The sequence below is a fragment of the Heterodontus francisci genome, chromosome 5 (assembly GCF_036365525.1).
Source record: "Heterodontus francisci isolate sHetFra1 chromosome 5, sHetFra1.hap1, whole genome shotgun sequence".
In the NCBI taxonomy this organism is placed as follows: domain Eukaryota; kingdom Metazoa; phylum Chordata; class Chondrichthyes; order Heterodontiformes; family Heterodontidae; genus Heterodontus; species Heterodontus francisci.
This window is the reverse complement of record NC_090375.1, coordinates 54,645,034-54,658,700: the sequence shown is the minus strand read 5'-3', so window position 1 is coordinate 54,658,700 and position 13,667 is coordinate 54,645,034. Positions and strand designations below refer to the sequence as shown.

The 13,667-nt window shown below is 43.0% G+C and overlaps 1 protein-coding gene across 1 annotated transcript in view; it reads right to left on the bottom strand.

Moving 5' to 3' along the window:
- ptpn23a (protein tyrosine phosphatase, non-receptor type 23, a) overlaps window positions 1-13,667 on the bottom strand; it is a 123,739-nt gene that overhangs the window by 84,118 nt on the left and 25,954 nt on the right. The window contains exon 2 of the mRNA XM_068031443.1: window positions 4,398-4,472. Within this exon, the coding sequence (XP_067887544.1) occupies window positions 4,398-4,472 (75 nt within the window). The remainder of the gene's footprint in view (window positions 1-4,397; window positions 4,473-13,667) is intronic.

Here is a 13,667-nt window from a genome sequence, read left to right as displayed (position 1 = left end):
CACCTCCCTGCTCTTACATTCTATGCCTCGGCTAATAAAGGCAAGTATCCCATATGCCTTCCTAACCACCTTATCTACCTGTGCTGCTGCCTTCAGTGATCTATGGACAAGTACACCAAGGTCCCTCTGACCTTCTGTACTTCCTAGGATCCTACCACCCATTGTATTTTCCCTTCCCTTGTTAGTCCTCCCAAAATGCATCACCTCACACTTCTCAGGATTAAATTTCATTTGCTACTGCTCTGCCCATCTTACCAGCCCATCTATATCGTCCTATAATCTAAGGCTTTTCTCCTCACTATTTACGACCAATTTTCATGTTATCTGCAAACTTACTGATCATACCTCCTATATTCACATCTAAATCATTAATGTACACGACAAACAGCAAGGGTCCTAGCACGGATCTCTGTGGTACACCACTGGTCACAGGCTTCCACTCGCAAAAACAACCCTCGACCATTAACCTCTGCTTCCTGCCACCAAGCCAATTTTGGATCCAATTTGTCAAATTGCCCTGGATCCCATAGGCTCTTACCTCTTAACCAATCTCCCATGCAGGACCTTATCAAAAGCCTTTCTGAATTCCACGTAGACTACATCAAATGCTTTACCCTCATCTGCACATCTAGTCACCTCCTTGAAAAATTCAATCAAGTTAGTTAGACACGATCTCCCCCTGACAAAGCCATGCTGACTATCCCTGATTATTCCCTGCCTCTCCAAGTGGAGATTAATCCTATCCCTCAGAATTTTTTCCAATAGTTTCCCAACCACTGATGTTAGACTCACTGGCCTGTAATTACCTGGTTTAGCCTTGCTACCCTTCTTGAATAATGGTACCACATTCGCTGTCCTGCAGTCCTCTGGCACCTCCCGCGGCCAAAGAGGATCTGAAAATTTGTGTCAAAGCCCTGATATCACCTCCCTTGCCTCACACAACAACCTGAGATACATCTCATCTGGGCCTGGGGATTTATCCACTTTTGAGCCTGCTAAAACATCTGATACTTCCTCCCTTTCAATGTTAATATATTCAAGTACATCGTAATCCCCCTCCCTGATCTCTACACCTACACCATCATTCTCCACAGTGAAAAGATGAAAAGTAATCATTTAAAACCTCACCTACGTCCTCCGGATCCACACACACATTGCCACTTTGGTCCCTAATGGGCCCTACTCTTTCCCTGGTTATCCTCTGACCCTTAATATACTTATAAAACGCCTTAGGATTTTCCTTTATATTGACCGCCAATGTTTTTTCATGTCCCCTCTTCGCTCTCCTGATTACTTTTTTAAGTACTGCCCTACACTTTCTATACTCCTCCAATGCCTCTGCTGTTTTCAATGCTCTGAATCTGCCATAAGCCTCCTTTTTTTCCTGATCCAATATTCTATATCCCTCGACATCCAGGGTCCCCTGGGCTTGATGGTCCTACCCTAATGGGTACTTGTTGGCTCTGAACCCTCACTATTTCCTCTTTGAATAACTCCCACTGGCCTGTCGTAGACTTTCTTACAAGTAGCTGCTCCGAGTCCACTTTGGCCAGATCCTGTTTTATCAAATTGAAATCGGCCTTCCCCCAATTCAGAACCTTTATTTCTGGCCCGTCTTTGTCTTTTTCCATAACTTCCTTAGATCTTCCAGAGTTATGGTCACTATCCCCGAAATGCTCCCCCACTGATACTTCTACCACTTGTCCAGCTTCATTCCCTACGATTAGATCCAGTACTGCCCTTCTCTTGTAGGACTTTCTACGTACTGGCTCAAAAAGCTCTCCTGTATGCATTTTAAGAATTCCTCCCCCTTTAAGCCTTTTGCACTAAGACTGTCCCAGTTGATATTAGGTAAGTTGAAATCTCCTACTATTATTACCCGATTATTTTTACACCTCTCTGCGATTTGCCTAGATATCTGTTCCTCTATCTCTCCCTGACTGTTTGGAGGCCTGTAGTACATGCCCAGCCAAGTGATTGCCCCCCTTTTGTTCTTAAGTTCTACCCATATGGCCTCATTTGAGCAACCTTCTAAGATATCATCCCTCCTTACTACTGTAATTGACTCCTTGATCAACAGTGCACCTCCTCTTTTATCCCCTCCCCTATCACACCTGAAGATTCTACACCCTGGAATATTGAGTTGCCTGTCCTGCCCCTGCCCATCCCTCAGCCATGTCCCTGTGATAGCAATATCATAATCCCATGTGCTAATCAATGCCCTCAATTCATCTGCCTTATTAGTAAGACTCCTTGCATTGCAGCTTTGCATTTTTCACTTGTGCCTCAACAGGTCTATATTTGCTCTGCCTTCCAGACTGACTCAGTTTCTCTTCTATATTTGGCTGTGCCTCACCCCCTACTGTACCTCCACTCTGTATCCCATCCCCCTGCCAAATTAGTTTAAACCCCCCCCAACAGCACTAGCAAACCTCCCAGCAAGGATGTTGGTCCCATTCCAGTTCAGGTGCAACTAGTCCAACTTGTACAGGTCCCACCTTTGCCAGAAACAGACCCAGTGATCCAGGAACCTAAAGCCCTCCCTCCTGCACCATCCCCTCAGCCACGCATTCATCTGCTCTATCCTCCTATTCCTATACTCGCTAGCATGTGGCATAGGGAGTAATCCTGAGATTACAACCTTTGAGGTCCTGCTTTATAAGCTGCTACCTAGCTCCCTAAATTCTTGTTGCCGGACCTCATCCCTCTTTCTACCTATGTTGTTGGTACCAATATGTATCACGACCTCAGACTGCTCACCCTCCCCTTTCAGAATGTCCTGCAACTGCTCCGAGACATCCTTGACCAGAGCACCAGGGAGGCAACATACCATCCTGGAGTCTCGTTTGTGGCCACAGAAACGCTTATCTGCACCCCTTTTAATAGAATCCCCTATCACTATAGTTCTTCCACCCCTTTTTCTCCCCTGCTGTGCAGCAGAGCCCTCCGTGGTGTCTCGAACTTGGCTGTTGCTGCTTCCAACAGTATCCAAAGCGGTACATCTGTTTGGGGGGGGGGGGGGGGGGGGGGGGAAATGACCACAGGGGATGCCTGCACCTACTACTCCGCCTGGTGGTCACCTTTTCTGCCTGTGCAGCCATTACCTGCAGTGTGACCACCTCACACTGAAAGTATCCCTGATTTCCCACGTAGCGCAGGAGCATGCCACGGGGCTGAGCTCTCCTGCCATGACTTACCTTTAGATTAATTAGTTACTCCCAGAATTAAAAAATACTAATTACACTAGGGACCTTGTTGCACCCACTACAATCTAAAGTCCTTAATAAATTACACTGAATTTAAAAAACACTTCAGTAGTACTCACCTTATCACTAGAGGATTTTTTCCAACTAAAAAACTTTGCCCTTATTTTAAGCTATTTAAATGTACTAACAGCTGCTACTCACCCAACAAATTACCTTGCAGATTTCCCGTGATGTCACTAAGTTTTTCTTTCAAGTCTCAGCACTTGCCGAGAGACAGAGCAGGTCAGCCAGCCGCCGCCACTCCCGTCTTCAGGTAAGTGAGGGCCACGAGCCCCGCGCTCTCTTTTATAGCTCCCGCTCCGGATCAGCTTCCGCCCAGGTCCCCCAGCCGCCGCCACTCCTATCTTCAGGAAAGTGAGGGCCTCGAGCCCGGCAGTCTTTTTTACAATGTCTTAGAATGTCTTATTCTAGGTCAGTCGCTAATTCTTTCAAGTGCTTCCATTCACACTGTGTTTTGCAAGTTTAACGGTGAAGAAACTGACAGAACCTTACAATGGATTTAAATGGACTCTGGAAAACAATCTGTTTATATGGCACAATGTATTCTGCAGCACTGCAGCTGAAAAACGCAAGTTATTTCTACACTATGATTCATGTCCCTGCCAGTTCTGCTTTCCCAGATTGACTGGGAAGTATATACGGGGTCAGCGAGTACAATATCCCCTTCAGTGGCTTTTAACAGGCAAGTTACCACCACTGTTGATACTACTTCCATCAGAACTGCCTCTGAAGGTGCTCTGAAACAATTAACACCTCTTTTAGTATGAGTCGTACCTGCTAGAGGCATCAATGCCATCTTGTTTACTGCTAGCAAAAGTGGCTGGCAGTATAATAAAGTGAATGAAAAATTGTATCACAATCAGAACAGAATTTATTTTAATTGACTTTAGTGTAGAATGCTAATATAGTTGAAAATATGATCACAGCATTTTTTTTAACATGTTATTTTATGTTTGTGTATTTGAGGTTTTATTGTACCAGCAATAATGTGGGTTAAACTAAAATACAGTCACACAGGCAGGACCACAGTACGCAGAAATGTCCTGAGTAAACAAATGAGGGTTTTTCGAGCTACAACAGTCAAAGGCAGCACTCTAAAACATCAGCAACAATATGCTATTAAGCACCTACCTGTCTAAGTTGATCAAGTTTCTTTAGCTCCTCACTGTAGTTGTCAGGATTTTCACCATAACGCTTCAAAATATACTGAAAAAGTGATAAAAAATTGAGGGCAAATATAATCTTTCTTCCACTATTTCTTCACTTTGCAATAATACAATGTTAGCACACAATTGAGACAGAGATTCCAACTTTCAGAACCTCTTATGTCCGACAGGATTTCTTTCACACATTACATAACCTTTAATGCTCCCTTAAGTATGAATAGAAAGAAGAAAAGATTGATCACCTGTTTTCCAGGTCCATAGGGCTGACTTGGAATGCTTCCTTTCCTATCCTTTTGACCACAGCAAAAGCATCTCCAGTAAAGCCTGGCTACCCAACCCAAAGCCAACCAAACCCGACTACATGCGTCAGGTTTGGGACGGGTCTATATTCTGTGACCAGCGTTCAGGCTCGGGTCGGGTTGGACTGTACAGTTTAGCTTTGGCTGTCTTGTCATGTCCGTTTATGTGAAAACCCCAATATAAATACATATGTATTAAAACTTAAGTGTGACATTTATAAATGAAACTTTTCATTATTATAATTAAAGCAAAACATTTTGAAATGTAGGAACACATGCTTTATTTTTCCAGACTAGTTTTAAGTCTGGAAATTTTTGCGAATGGCATTAAGACAATTGTATTTAAAATGACTTTAGAGTATAAAATTCAATAACACAAATTAGAGGCTGCCTTCTCTGCCCAAAGGAAACCCAGGAGTAGATTGTAAGGTCCATTCATATTTCAGTTATAGTGGCTGCCAAAATGGTATGAAATTTACTGGATAATTTGAGTAACAGTCATGCGAGTTAAAATTAGCCTCTAAAGGAACACTAGTGTCTCATTTTATACATAACACGTGCTTAAAATATAATTTATGAACTTGTTTGTTGTAACATTGCAAGTAGACTGGAAAAATAGCTGTAGTGCCCCGCCCAGACCACTCTGGTTGTAAGCATGTTGATGATTTGTCTTAACTTAAAAAAAATTTTTTTAAAGAATTAGATCTATTGAAAGAGGACAAAAAAAAAGTCTACTACAGAATTCTATGACGGGATTGTTTATGTAGAAAGTCATGTTGTAGCTATTGTGTGACGTGCATCTGGAAAGCTGCCACATTATGATTGAAAAAGTGAGTGCCACTGACCACATCAATGGATCTTGTGGACAAAATCCACTAGGAATTATGAGATAAGCCAAAACACAGGATCCAATTTACTTAATTTCTCATTACGGAGTGGCTGGGAGACTAACTTATACTCAAATTATCTTAGTTTTGACATTGTGCATACTTTTTTTTCATATATATGGGGTGGTGATTGGGGTTGAATAATCACCACTGGCCATCCAAGCATAAATTCTAAGTCACAGTAATGAATTAAAACACCCTGGAATTTTAGTCTGCCATTGCAGTCTATATTAGTCAACCTAATAGCTTGTGTTCCTTGAATGAAATATTCCTCTGATCCCAAAGGGCTGGGGTTCTGTTCCATGGGAGTGAATAGAATTGGCTAACTCTAGAATTTTCAGTTCATGTCAAAACCATTTTGAAGACATTAAACAGCGTATTATTAATGCAATATTTTTCCATCAAATGTAGATAATTTCAAACAAGCTATCATGGCTGTAGAAGTAATGTTGATTGATTTTCAAAAGCAAGCCTTTGCCCCATTACTTGCCAATTGATTATTTCATAGTAGCAGACAAGTACACTGCAGAGAAAACCATCTATTAGCTTAACTATAAAAAAGTATACCAAACCACATACGTGTAGGAATAGACAGGACATTAGGTGGTTCTTTTCCCAGAGAATGTAGAGCCTCTGGAATACATTGTCAGCTGGTGTAGTGGGTGCTGACTTTCACAGCAGCTTCAAGAGGGAGCTCAATCAGTTCCTGACCAAGAAAGATTGTGTCATATAGAAGCTAAGTTTATTTATAGGCAACACACGGCCCGTATAATCTGTTCAGGTTTTCAAATGCCAGGGCAGCAGGGCATTGGAGAGGAAATTTACTGAGTTTTTTCCCCCACATTGGCACAGGGTTTTTATGTTTTTTGCAACTCCTAGTAGATTTCAGATGCGAGTTAGGGAGAGGGAAGAAGTGTTTTGCCATGATGGTCCAGCTATCTTGGCGTGAGGCTGTCTTGATGGGACAGCTAGTCTTCCTGCTCCATTTCCATAAGTTTGTAAGCTAGAAATTTCCCTCTATGTCTACTCAAATTGCATAGGGACCTGAATGCAACAAATGCTACAAATACCTCCTTCCTCAATATTTTAGACGAAGAAATAAGTAGCAGAGAGCATAACCAAAAGTTGGTTATGCTCTCTGACAGCACCATGTCTGGGTTCCTGAACTGTCTGCTAATGCAAGAGTAAAGTGGGTGGATCATCCTTGCACTTCTTGACTTATCTTATCTATCTTAGGCACCCTGCCAGAGTTTGGGAACTCTCTGACACAGTACCTACTGATGTAGATTTCCCAATTGCACTACTAATTGCCATTCCCATTAGCTGGTGGTATTGTTTTCTTTTTAATCTACAATTTTTTTCTGATTCAATAACATGTTTGATATTTTCAGGTCGGTCGGGCATGAAAAGAAATTAAAGGACTCAGGCCCGGGCCAGGTTTTAATTTTATACCCGAGCCAGGCTTTAATCTCCAGTAATGGTTTCTCTTCCCGCCCCCACACTATCATCTCCTGAGTTCCAAGATTCTATCCCTGGCTACACCTCTCCAGGTGTGATCAAGCCAACAAAGTTTGTTTTTTGAAGTGCAGTGTTGTAACATAGGAAAACTTAACAGCCAGTTTGCTGTATGTGAGATTTTGCTGTGCACAATGAGGGAAATTACCAAGTAACCTATTTGAGGTACAAGCCTTCTTCCTTTGAAACTCCAAATGAAAACACTCAATCTCTCTCTACTTTTGAAATCTCAACTCGCTGATCAATTTATTGGTCACTCCTCCTAATTTCTCTCTTCTAGCATAGCATTTATTTTCTTCACCCCAACTTGTGAAATGATGTTTCTCATATTAAAGGCATTATATAAAGTGTAAGCTGTTGCTGACATGCAGTGGATCATTGTACTGACAAATCAGTGCCCAAGCCACAAAATGCTAGGTGGCAAGTTTCCATCCATGATCTGCATCACGTTGAGGGACTGATCCTAGTTTTATCAGAGTTCTAAGGGATGGGGAAAAGCTTTTACTGTAATAGCTACTAACAGATTATAGCACCATTGTCAAGCGTCAACTATGGCTCATTGCTAGCTTGCAATCTTGCCTCTAAGCCACATTGGCAGGTAAACACAAAGACAGAAATACTAGATATGGAACTGTAATTACTGCAGATTCTACGATGAAGTTAGGGCTTCCCTACTCCAACTACCTATTCTAATGTGGATTTAACATGGCAATGAACTGGAGAGTCTGTATTTCTTCAATCTTTGGATAAAAAGTGTACAAATACTGGAAATCTGGGGAAAAAATGCTGACACTACCAGATCAGCCAGCATCTGAAAAAAAAATAATGATTTCAACTTCACAACACTTTTTTTTATTTTTCCCTCTTTAAGGTGATGACTATGAGGAGCACTATACTTCTAGAATTTTGTTTTATTGTAGTCAGATCTCAGCAATGCAATTAGCTTCAGCAACCTGTTTTCTCCAGGTTCTGGTAGATAATAAACAATGAACTGCTCAACCTAACCAACACTTTTATCTGCATGGTTAATTTGCTCACATATGGGCTATTTTCTGCTTATTTTAACCTAGGAGAAACAGCAATCATGCCGCAAGACCTGGAGCAAAATTATTAGCATCTCTAGCTAAGCCACAGTCAGATACAAATCGTCATCCAATCCATTACATCAAGAAATGTTTGACCCACTCGCCCCATGGGTCTGCAGAGGATCCCCACCAGCAATTCTAAATGGCAGTGTGGGCCCCAATCAGACCAATGCCAGGTAAATGAGTAGGCTGCACCAAGTTTGTGTGCTGCCTGCCTCAGTGCTCAATGGCAATATGCTTGGGCAGTTCGCGAATCGCGACTCTGTCCCGAAAACAGTACATAACCAATGCTTAGCCCTTGAAGTAATAACGTAGATGCCTCTAAAGATCACAGAAAAATACGTAGCTTGTGATCATTAGAAAATGAATCAAAAACTCAGGCTCCAGCAACCAAGCATGGTACACATTTGAAAAAAAAACCTGAAATAGTGAGAGTATGAACATATGCAGGTATTTTTGCACTGAAATAGACAATGAACAATAATTATAGTGATTTAAACCTACATTAAAATATCATATAAAAGACAGCCTGCTAGCTATGTAATCCCAACATCTGGCATTTTACCAAGGGGTTGGGGTTATTAATTTCAACAGTGTGACTTTGCAGGGAGGGGAGGGGGTGAGGGTGGTGAATATATAGGGAAAGAAAATGAAAATAAAGAAAGCAGAAACTTCTCCATGCAACAATGCAAACTGCCTGTCTATTGGGGTTGATCTAAGCAGAATAAATGCTACTGTTTTTGAAGAGACTGCAGGCTGGATTCTCTCCCCCTAAAACCCATGCCAACAAACTAGGGCTCGGGAAGAAAGATGCAAAAAATATTAAAATTTTGCATTGAACTACTGCAGATTCCTTGAGATGAATCCCAAACAAGCACAAGAAACAAAACAAATTAATGCTTAAACTGATGCACTGTTTGGAATACTGCAGTTTCCTACAACAGTGACTACACTTCAAAAAGTACTTCACTGGCTGTAAAGCACTTTGAGATAAAAACAAGAAATGCTGGAAACACTCAGCAGGTCTGGCAGCATCTGTAGAGAGAGAAGCAGAGTTAATGTTTCAGGTCAGTGACCCTTCTTCAGAACTGGCAAATATTAGAAATATAAAAGGTTATAAGCCAGTAAAGTGGGGGTGGGGCAAGAGATAACAAAGGAGGAGAAGGTGTAGATAGGACAAGGTCACAGAATAGCTGACCAGAAGTTCATAGAGCAAAGATATGTTAATGGTGTGTTGATAGACAAAGCATCAGTACAAAACGGGTGTTAACGGACTGAAAATTGAACAGCCGCAAGTACAAACATGAAAAAAAACAGTAGATAAGCAAACTGAACAAACTAAGATGAAATAAAATAAGCATTAAAAAAATAGAAGGAAAAAGATAAAAATAACTAAAAATAAAAGTAAGATGGGGGGGCCCCGTCATGCTCGGAAATTATTGAACTCAATGCTAATTTTTTTGTGCTAAATCCATTCTTATTTCATAAGAAATAAGAACTGGAGTAGGTCATTTGGCCCTTCGAGCCCACTCCGCCATTCAATAAGATCATGGTTGATCTACCTCAACTTCACCTTCCCGGATTATCTCCGTACTCCTTAATTCCCTTACTACCAATAAAGAAAATCTATCGCCTTCTGACTTGAAGATACACAGCGACTGAGCATCCACAGCTCTCAGAGTCCAAGATTCACAACCCTTTGAGATAAGAAATTTCTCCTCATCTCAGTCCTAAATGGCCAACCCCTTATTCTGAGACTGTGACCCCATGTTCTAGATTCTCCAGACAGGGGAAGCACTTTCTCAGCATCTACCCTGTCATACCCCTTTAAAAAAATTTTGTTTCAATTAGATCACCCCTCATTCTTTTAAAATCCAAGGAACTCCATTCAATCTCTCCTCACAGCTCAAGCCCTTCATCCCAGGAACCAGTCTACTGAACCTTCACTGTACACCCAAGGGAAAGTATGTGTTACGACCAGGTGAGAAAGAGGTCGAGGATTCCCTTTCAGCCATCACTTGGTCTTACTGTAACAGGGTTTAATTTTAAATACACCATGTTTCAGTGCCCCCTTGGTGAACCCTTGTTCACTACTTTGCAAATATAAGGCAAAGAAACCAGCAAACACAGGTTTTCTTAGGTTTAAAGAAAAGTGAAATTTTATTAAACTTATACTCTAATCTGATTAACGCCGACGGATACACAACGTGCCCACGCTAGCAATGCATACACATGCCGATAGGGACAGAAAAAAAAAATAAAGTGGAAACGTTTGACGCAATATCTGAAGAGTTTTTTTTACAGGTCTTCGAGCTCACTGTATAGTCCTTGCCTGTAGGTAGATCTTGCTTTCCGTTGGCATCCAGTATTCTGAGAAAGAGATGGGAGCAGGCAGACAGGCAGGCATTCTTCAGTATGGCAGCAAAGAGCTTTCTGCCAGTTCAAACACTGTCTCTACAATTTAAAACTCTCAGTTCAAACTCCAATAGTCGTGACTAACTGGTCTGACCACTTTTTGGCTCTGTATATTGTGTGTCAGGGAATGGTCCTCTGTCCACACACAGTTAATATGCAAAATGATCTTTGTAGCCAGGGGTCTGGCAACCCCTTGTAACAGGTCTTTTCTTCTCAGCCACAATTTGAAATGTAATGTCCATGTGGTGAAATTAATATGCCTCAATCTTGGCAGGTGGGGGCCTGCATGAGATATGTCTTTCCTTAGGTCAGAAGACCAAAACTGCATACAGTACGCCAAGTGTGGTCTCACCAAAGCCCCGTCCATTGTTAGAAAACTTACTTAATCTTGTACTCCACTCTCCTTGCAATAAAGGCCAACATGCCATTAGCCTTCCTAAATGCTTGCTGTACCTGCACGCTAACTTAGTGTTCCTGTTAAGAGTACACCCAAGTTTCTCGGATCAACATTTAGAAGTTTCAAACCTTTAGAAAATATCCTGCTTTTCTGTTCTTACTACCTTCCTCACATTATACTCCATCTACCACCTTGTTGCCCACTTAACCTGTCTACATTTCTTTGCAGCCTCATTGTGTGCTCCTGACAGCTTACATTCAAGCCTAGCTTTATGGCTTGGCATGTACCTCTACCTTTACCATCAAGTTATACAACCAACCCTTGGTGAATGAGAAGTGTAGAAGAGCATGCCAAAAATAGAACTAGGTGTACCTGAAAACAAGATGCCAACCTGCTGAAGCTACAACACAGGACTACAGGCATGGTAACCATCAGAAGCAGCATGCTATTGACAGAGATAAATGATGCCACAACCAATGGATCAGACCAAAGCTCTGCAGTCCTGCCACATCCAGTCATGAATGGTGAACAATTAAACAATAGGAAGATGAGGTTTCATGAACATCCCCTTCCTCAAATGATGGCCGAGCCCTGCATGTGTGAGTGCAAAAGAGAAGGCTGTATCACTCGCAACTGTACTTAACCAGAAATGCTGAGCGGATGATCCATCTTGGCCTTTTCCCGAGGTCCCAACAATTAATGCCAGTCGTCAGCCAATTTGATTCGTTCCAATGATAAAGAAACCGTTGAATACAATGGACTGAGCAAAGGCTATGGGCCCCAACAACATCTTGGATGTAGTGCTGAAGACTTGTTCTCCAGAACTAGCCGTGCCTCTAACCAAGCTGTTCCAGTACAGCTACAACACTGGTCAGGCTGTTGCTTGACTAGTCTGTGGGACAGCTCTCCCAAATTTGGCACAAGCCCCAGATGTTAGCAAGGAGGACTTTGCAGGGTCAACAGGGCTAGGTTTGCTGTTATCGTTTCCAGAGCCTGGGTTGACGCCGGGCAGTCCATCAGGTTTCCTTCCTTTTCTTAGACTTTGTAGCAGTTTGATACAACTACATCCGAGTGGCTTGCTAGACCATTTCAGAGGACATTTAAGAGTCAACCACATTGCTGTGGGTCTAGGAGACACATGTAGGACAGACCAGGTAAGGACAGCAGATTTCCTTCCCTGAAGGACACCAGTGAACCAGATGGGTTTTTTACAACAATCGACAATAGTTTCACAGTTACCACTGGACTCCTCTCTCTCTTTGGCCTCCTTGTCTCGTGAGACATGGAGGTGGGCAGGGGTTTGTGAAGCGGCACCTGGAGTGGCCATAAAGGCCAATTCTAGAGTGACAGACTCTTCCACAGGCGCTGCAGATAAAATTGGTTGTCGGGGCTGTTACACAGTTTGGTCACTCCTTGAGCTGCTGTCTTTTTTCCTGCCAACTGCCAAGTCTCTTCGACTCACCACTCTTTAGCCCCGCCTTTATGGCTGTCCGCCAGCTCTGGCAATCACTGGCAACTGACTCCCACAACTTGTGGTCAATGTCACAGACTGCATGTCGCGTTTGCAGGAGTCTTTAAAGCGGAAACATGGACGGCCGGTGGGTCCGATACCAGTGACGAGCTTGCTGTACAATGCGTCCTTGGGGATCCTGCCATCTTCCATGCGGCTTACGTGGCCAAGCCATCTCAAGCACCGCTGGCTCAGCAGGGTGTATATGCTGGGGATGTTGGCCACCTCGAGGACTTCTGCGTTAGAGATACGGTCCTGCCACCTGATGTCAAGGATTCTCCGGAGGCAGCGAAGATGGAATGAGCTGAGACGTCGCACTTGGCTGACATACGTTGTCCAGGCCTCGCTGCCGGAGAGCAGGCTTGATACGGAGGACACAGGCTCAATACACTTGGGCTTTTGTGTTCCGTGTCAGTGAGCCAGTTTCCCACATCCTCGTGGCCAGTCTGGGCATAGCAGCGGACGCCTTTCCCATGTGCTTGTTGATTTCTGCATCGAGAGACAGGTTACTGGTGATAGTTGAGCCTGGGTAGGTGAACTCTTAAACCACTTCCAGAGCATGGTCATCGATATTGATGGATGGAGCATTTCTGACATCCTGTCCCATGATGTTAGTTTTCTTGAGGCTGATGGTTAGGCCAAATTCATTGCAGGCAGCCGCAATCCTGTCGATGAGTCTCTGCAGACACTCTTCTGTGTGGGATGTTAATGCAGCATCGTCAGCAAAGAGGCGTTCCCTGATGAGGGCCTTCCGTACTTTGGTCTTCGCTCTAAGACGGTCAAGGTTGAACAACCTGCCATCTGATCTTGTGTGGAGGAAAATTCCTGCTTAAGACCTGAACGCATGTGAGAGCAGCAGTGAGATGATCCCAAACAGTGTAGGTGCGAGAACATCGCCCTGTTCCACGCCACGCAGTATAGGAAAGGGGTCTGATGAGGCACCGCTATGTTGAATTGTGTCTTTCATATTGTAATGGAATGAGGTGATGATACTTAGTAGCTTTGGTGGACATCCGATCTTTACTAGTAGTCTGAAGAGACCACGTCTGCTGACGAGGTCAAAGGCTTTGGTGAGATCTATGAAAACAACGTAGAGAGGCATCTGTTGTTCGCAGCATTTCTCCTGT